The sequence below is a fragment of the Aplidium turbinatum genome, chromosome 3, assembly GCF_918807975.1.
Source record: "Aplidium turbinatum chromosome 3, kaAplTurb1.1, whole genome shotgun sequence".
NCBI classification, from domain to species: domain Eukaryota; kingdom Metazoa; phylum Chordata; class Ascidiacea; order Aplousobranchia; family Polyclinidae; genus Aplidium; species Aplidium turbinatum.
In genome coordinates this window covers 1,939,162-1,946,724 of record NC_137474.1, presented here as the reverse complement: position 1 = coordinate 1,946,724, position 7,563 = coordinate 1,939,162, and the positions used below count along the sequence as shown (strand labels likewise).

Here is a 7,563-nt window from a genome sequence, read left to right as displayed (position 1 = left end):
CCCCAGTGATTATTTTCCTCATCATTCGAATCTTCGCAAAACCAACACAAGGCCATCTCCAGCCAGCAAATTAGTCTCTTTTTACATTGAATCAACATCTAGCCTACTTTTATTTTTGACAACCGTAGCCTCTGCATTCAATGTTGTACCACTGCTGTGAATATAGCCTACTCCTGAACATATTTCGACCATACTTTCGTTTGGAGACGTTGAACGAATGTGAAAGAGGCTCATTTGCTGGATGGTTAATAGAATTGAAACAAGATCACCTGTTAAACTTTTACTTTTGATATAGCTCTTTTGCGCCACCTTTGGAACAATACTTGCTTCAGACCTGCCACCGGAGGGCTGACAAGAGAATGATTTAGGAAATAGTGACGGTAAAAATCATCGAGGTACTGGAAGCATATTATAGTGGTTTTGGAAATTTGGTAAATTATGGTTGTCAATAATATTGTCATATACAATTTGCATTCCGATTCATCATCCACCAATTTTGATTATACAAGTCATGAATTAATCCTCATGTTAGGGGTGTGGTCTGTCTGTCTGTCGAAGTCTTCCTCGCCACATCTCATGAATTTTGCAAATAAGAGACCAACTTTAAAGAAAAATTCATGTGCAAATATTGCAGCTGATGATAAGAAAATTGTGAATTTTAGTGACAACTCACTGCCATTGTTTTCTAAAGTATACTACAAACAAACCAAGCATGTATGTTAAACTTTCTTTTATTCGGCCTATAGAGTAGGCTACGAATTCAAGTCAATATGAAGTACTTTCAAAAAATAAAACATACGGCACTCATCAAAACTATCTTTACGCTAAAGTGCAGTTTAAAAAAACAATTTTACACAAGCCAGGTAGTAGATCAGTTCTTTTTACATTGATTAAACGTTCTCTGACGTTAAATCAACGCAAAAAAACTGATTTGCTTTCTAACAAGCAACGTAAAGATCGATGTTGCAGTGCAGCCTTCAACAGACCCACCCAGTAGCGAATGCAGATGATGTCACAATGTTTGAAGTGGGAAACGCATAACTACAAATTGTTTGAAGGAAGCTTCAAATCACAAAACCTAACAACTTTTGGAACTGTCACGTCAACGGAACGTATACCGGAGATTTAATCAGTGCAGAATAATACAGTTTCTGCTTCAGCTACATCCTCAAAAGAATAAATATAAAATATATACAGGGTGGGCCAAAAGTAGGCTTACAGTTATTAAACTTTGACCAATTTGTTGGAGAACAAGTTGAAATGTTGGACAAAATCATCTGGTCAGATGAAGCTTGCTTCAAATTATCTGGTTAAATTTAAAAGTACCCACATGAAAACAATAAATTTACTTTTAGATCCAAACCCTACTTTTTATAACTGTAAGCCTACTTTTGGCCCACCCTGTATGTTAAACATATAAAATTAATGAATAGCACACGATGCGATGTGATACTAATACAAGAAAGACGATTGTTGAAAAGACAAAGTACAGTACATAGACATTAGACAATCAATCACAGCTATAAAACTATCTTGTATTCTAGTCAGCTTCAAGAGTTGTGACTTAAATACTGTTACTAGCACTCCCGGGGAGTGCATTGGTGGCTCTCCATCACATCAAATACTGGGTCAATCCACCCGCCTCCCCGTAAGACTTAAAGTATCGTGTTTTCAACTTAAATCGCATAACAGTGCATGTAGATATAACAGCTTGGGCAACCATTTCTCCAAAATTGAAGTGTTATAGCATGACATGAAATTACAGCAAGGAAATTCATTTTTTATTGTTTAGTTTCCGGGCAACTAATATATCACAATTAGATACTGATGTAGCGATTAGTCACAAAGACATGGCTTCTCTGCTTTCGGCACAAAATGTACCCAACTATCAAGCTAATCCTTGTTTGCATTGATTCAACGTCTGCAGACAAGGAATTAATGTAAAAGAACTGATTCGCTGGCTGGAATATCACTCACTTTGCAGTGAGCAATTATTTGAAGACTTGAGCTTTTTTGAGAAGTTTAAAGCGAGAAATGAAAAACCTGCGAGTTCTCACCAAGATGCAGTAGAAACAGAACTCTAACAAAGACTTTTTGAAACAGTTCGCAGAAACCATCATTGAACGTAGCAACATTAACGCATAGACACAAGACTGGCTCTATAAGATCCGAGTGCAGAAAGTTGTTAATCAAGTGCTACAAAAATGTACCACGTGATTAACTAAGATTGACAACGGAAAAACTGGAAACTATATCTTTAATTTCTTTGAGTCGCATGACAAACACAATACTCACAATCTACTCAGTGTTTTACCATTTGCTGTGGAGTAACCGCCTACGCCCCATTGTGGATATAGATCAGTTATCTTGAGATAAACTAGGATTGAAGTCCGGGAGGAGCTGAGCCACCTTTTTCCTCATGTCTGCAATCCGTTGACTTCGCATCTCTTCTCGCTTCAAGTTTTGTTTGTAAGTGTAAATAATCTTGAAGACTCTTCTTTTCAATCTGATGATGTTTTGTCTAGCTGCAACTTCCTCCTTCTCAAAATAAGCCAATCGCTCATCGATCACATACCTCTCCCATTTTCGGATGAAATTCATCTTTAAAACTCCGTTGTGGTGAATCTCAGCTTTCCTTTCCAATATTGACATCGCTTCTCCATATTTCAACCAATTGCCGAAGTGTCGGCGAATCAACAAAGTTTTATAAAACGTGTTAACAATTTGCTGTTTTTCGGCTTTGTCTTCTTTGACAGTATCATGCCAAGCCTCAATCACTTTCCGCAATAATAAACTTTCACTGTGGTAACGAGCTACTTCCATTCGGCTTTTCTGTTCGGTTATTAATTGTTTCCATGGTTTCAAACCATACTTTCGCAAAATAGTGTGTTTATAATGTTGTTCAGCTTTTAACCGCAATTGCTGCATGTGAGCAATGAATTCCTTCCTTGCATTTTCCTTTTCGATTTCCAACTGCTTCATCCTTTTAAGTTCTTCAATTTTCCTCTTCTTAGCCTCTTCCTCCTGCTTTAATCTTAAATCCTCTTCTTTCTGCATTTTTTCAATTTTCCTTCTTTCCTGTTCCCGCTTTTTCTCTTGCAGCTCTTCTCTTCTTTTTATCCTCTCTTCTGCTCTCTTTTCCATAGCCAAGAGGGATTTGGGTCTTTTTGGAGGTTGCAGGACACGAGGTTTTAACGACGAAGATTTCTCTAACAAAGTTGTAACTATTGTAGAATCATCGTCAGTCTCCTCATGGAAAGCTGTTTTCTTCTCCAGTGCTCGCTTTTGCTCTTCAATGATCTGCTTCTGCTTGGTGATCATGTGACGCTGTTGAGCTATCACTTGTTTTGACGCGTCAACCCTGCTGCCGTACGTAGGTTTAGGTTGTGAACTGTCAGTTTTCATTGCTTTTATTTTTGTCATGTCATGTAACTTTGGACGTGACGCAGTCATGTTTTCAATTTCTTTTAAAGTCAATTTTTGCACGTCCGTTCTTCGAACTTGCCAAGCATGCTTAGGAATGTTGTGATGAACAGAAGGAGGCGGCCCTGCTTGATGTGTAGAACGCTTTGTCTGTCTTAAATGAGAAACATCTTGGTCATGAGTTGAATACAAGTCGTCATCATCTTCCACAGTTTGTAAAATTAAATCATTCTTAGACGATTTTGCTTTAGAAGTGACTGCTCCAAGAAGTGCTTCCATTTTCTTTTTGGTAGCTTCTTGTTCTTTCAACATCTCCTTTGAAAACTGCTCTATTTTTATGAACTTCTTCCAACTGTTGAGGCACTTTCTCAAAACAGCTCGTCGATGTTTTATATCAGCAATGTGAGCTTGCATTTTGGTTTGTTTGATGGTTTCTTGATGTAACTCTGCATCTCTTTCAGCAGTTTGTTCAAAGTAATATTTTCTCCATGCAGACCATGTCTTTAAAACTAAATGCCAATCAGCAAGAGCTTTTGCTTTACCAATTGCTACTCTCTTTGCCATGACCACTTTAACCCAATGTTGAAAAAACTTTCTGACTACTTTCTGTTTTTGAAACATTTCAAAACTTTTTACATTTGCACGAATAACTTCGGAATTGATTGATGCTTTCTGTGCAGACGATTTGAAGGATGAATTTGATACAACAGAAAAAGAACTTTTGGAGGAATGACTTGTTGAGAATTTGTCATTAGTTGAGACATCAGTTGATTTACTGTTCGCTTTTTTGTTTTCTTGTACTGCGTTTTGCTTTTTTAAATCAAGCATTCGCTTACGAATTTTTGACATTTCTTGCTGGATTGCTTCCTCTTCCAATCTCTCGTGAAGAGCTTTTTCGAGAGTTTCTTGTTTAACAATTTGCCGTGCTACAGCATCGTTTTGCTTTTTTTGCATGTTCTGTTTAAAACGCTCTTTCATTTTTTCTTCCCGTCGAAGTCTTGCTTCTTTCACTTTCTGTTGCCGAACCTCCATCGCAACACGAGGATCTTTTGCATGTGGAATTTTCTTCTTTTTCTCTTTTGATTCATATTCATCAAGCGTTGTTGAATCTAGCCTAAGATGCATGTTTTGCATCAGGTGGTCAACTGCTGTTACTGAATCTTCATTATAAATATCTACCTCTGGTTCTGTAGAAGCTTTTTCAGAAGGAACAGTCCGAGACAAAAATTTATTCAAAAATGCTTCACTGCTTTCATGCCAATGATGACCAGAATCATGGTCATCAATTTCTAGTTCAGATCGCAACTTCTCACTCATCCACCCATTGATAACCTCTTTAGCTTCAGCACATGCTTCATCATAAAAACGATCATATTTGTTCATTTTTATAAACAATTTTTCAACCTAGCTCCTAGTATTACAAAACGATTATATATCAAATATTATATATACTTATTGAGGTTGGCTTTGTGACATACCACAGCAAATTTGGCATTTTTACATTAATTCAACGTCTGCAGACATTAAAACAGTGCAAAAATGACAGATCTTGCTGTCTGGGTAGAGACCAACAACAAGAGTATGTTATTACAATAAAATAACATATTCTTGTCATAAACATTTAGCTATTAGTGACAACTGTTGTAATGTTTCATTTATAAAATACAAAGTTAGCATAAAAGTAGCTTTGCCAAAAGTGACTTCCTGTATAATTCATTTTGACTGCAATGACAACACATTCTTTCTTGGATTGAGAAACTCTGACAAAGCATAATCAGCATTTGCTGCTATTTTGAAACTTGTCAACATTGCAAGACTGGCACGCACATTTTTTCTGGTCAAAACTTTAACACAAAACATAGTTTGTGATGAAATGTGATGTGCGGCAGATTGTTGTGCATTCAATCGCCATCTCCGCATGAAGTAGGTTGTGCATCAACATGGGTTATCTGTTTCCATGAGACATAGTTTTTAACTAGCTCGCCCAGTGTCATCAAATTGAATTCAGTCCATGCCTGGATGTTGTCATGCCATCGTCTTGGTGGTCTGTCTCTTTTTGTTAACTTTACTTTCCATGCAGAATTTGCAGATTCTGCATTTTGATCTTTTATTATGCCAAACAGTTTTAAAATTTTTAATTTTATTGTGGTCAAATAGCCTTTTTTTTGGTCATGCTTCTTAAGATGTTATTTTTGAAAGTTGTAAGTTTTTTCACTATTGTGGAGGTCCAATTTGCACATGCTAGACTGTACAGCACGAATGGTAAAACGTAAGTTTTGAATTTTTTTTATTTAAGTTTGATTGAGAGTCTATTGAGTCTTTTAAATATTAAACTGAGATGCTATACAGTGAGAAAGATAACACAGCATTATGTTTTTACAAAATTAGTACACTTGAAGCAGTACCGTTAACATAACCATTTTACAATACTCTTATTTAGTAATAGATAGATATTGTAGATAAACATTTATTGGTCTTGCTGCAAATAAATGTACCACAAATCAAAAACATAATCAGTATAACAGTTGAAAAATTTACAATTTAAAAAAAACATTTATTACACAATAATAGCATCATAGTCTTTTTGTTTGTTTGTTTGTTTATCTTTATCCTGCATTGCGCGAAAGCGGACTTGAGCGCTATGCATCGGTGTACGCCTTCCGACATACACCTGACCCACGCTGCAGCCGACGGCAATGTCTGTTTCCGATTGTCTACTGTACTTATGACTTAAATTTGGTACTACCCAGTACCCATTACTCGAAATCGATCACTAGGTAGAAGCAATTATCGTAAAGTTTCTTGCCCAGAGAAACAACAGCAAGTGCGAGTCATAGAACTTCACTGCCATTACAATGGGGTTCCATGAGTGAGTCAGGAATTTTCGCAGAATGGACCTTTTCACAGATTTATGGTTAAAAATGACCAGATTACAGTTCCACATTTGACCAGTTGTTCTAATTTCAGACTGATAAAGATAAACTTCTGATTGTGAAAAATGCTTCAGAACAATGTTCTGTGATTGTTTTTTTTTATCATAACAGGTATAAATTCAATCAATGGTAAATCATGGCTGAGCATTATTGGCTACCAAAAAAACAAAGCTATCAGCTGAGCTTAAGTAATTTATTGATAAGAATCTTTATCATTGAACTGAAAAGCAGACCAGATTCTTTTGATAAACTTGTTCGGGAGATTCGATAAAATACATCCCTATTCCCTATGGATCCTTTCTATAAAAATTTGGTAAAAAGCAGTCAATTTTTTACAAAGTGGCTGTTTTTACACACTTGTTACCATGGTTGCTTGTGACAAGTGTTGCCAAAGTTAGGATTAAATTTTCTCAAATTAGGGCAGAATTCCTTATCTAGTAGGCTAACGCTATTGAGGCTATGTTTACACTATATATTGTAAATATAGCCACAGCCATTTTTGATTGTAAAGAATTTGCTAAGTCTTTCATATATAAGAATCAATTGGGCCTATCAAGCTGTCTACCGGTACTATTTCTTCTGTCAGATCGCTTACCAACCTACAACACACAAGTTTCAGAAAATAGCCTACCCTTTTGGCAGACGCAAATCTAAGAGTTTTTTTCGGGGGGGCCAGAAAATTTGAAAATCAATTAAAAAGAAAGAAAAGGCTAAACAGATATGAACAATGATACTACGACATATACGATATGCTATAAAATAGACATTAAAAGAACCATTTTCATCAATTGTGATGCCGAGGGACTAATATCAGCTGTTTAGAAGCTTATCAAACCATTTGATGCGGAAACATACAATTTCTACAATTTTTCACAAAATTTCGGGGGGGGCCCGGGCCCCCTGGGCCCCCCCATAAATCCGCGCCTGCCTTTTGGCATGAGGCACAATCAAAGCAAGTTTTGACATCAGGCAAACCCAGCCAGCTAAAATAGGTCCGCTACTGTTATTACCATGCAAACCTTGCATTTCAAAAAGCTAAACTTGATGACGACCTCTTGTGGATCTTTCGCGTTTTCTTTTGTTGAGTAAAAGAGTGAAGTTTCACACATGATCATACAATTAACAAGAAAGGATTTTTAATATCTCGTTTTTGGAAACCAACATTTTTTTTCCTACAGCCCATGATCCTTTCTTGTTAATTGTGTAA

At 36.5% G+C, this 7,563-nt stretch overlaps 1 protein-coding gene across 1 annotated transcript; it reads right to left on the bottom strand.

Annotated features, from left to right (window-relative positions):
* Positions 1–739: 739 nt before the first annotated feature.
* Positions 740–4,811, bottom strand: LOC145767462 (uncharacterized). Its single transcript, XM_082579287.1, has one exon. The coding sequence runs from the start codon at positions 4,804–4,806 to the stop codon at positions 2,359–2,361; it is 2,448 nt and encodes an 815-aa protein (XP_082435413.1). The 5' UTR covers positions 4,807–4,811; the 3' UTR covers positions 740–2,358.
* Positions 4,812–7,563: the final 2,752 nt, after the last annotated feature.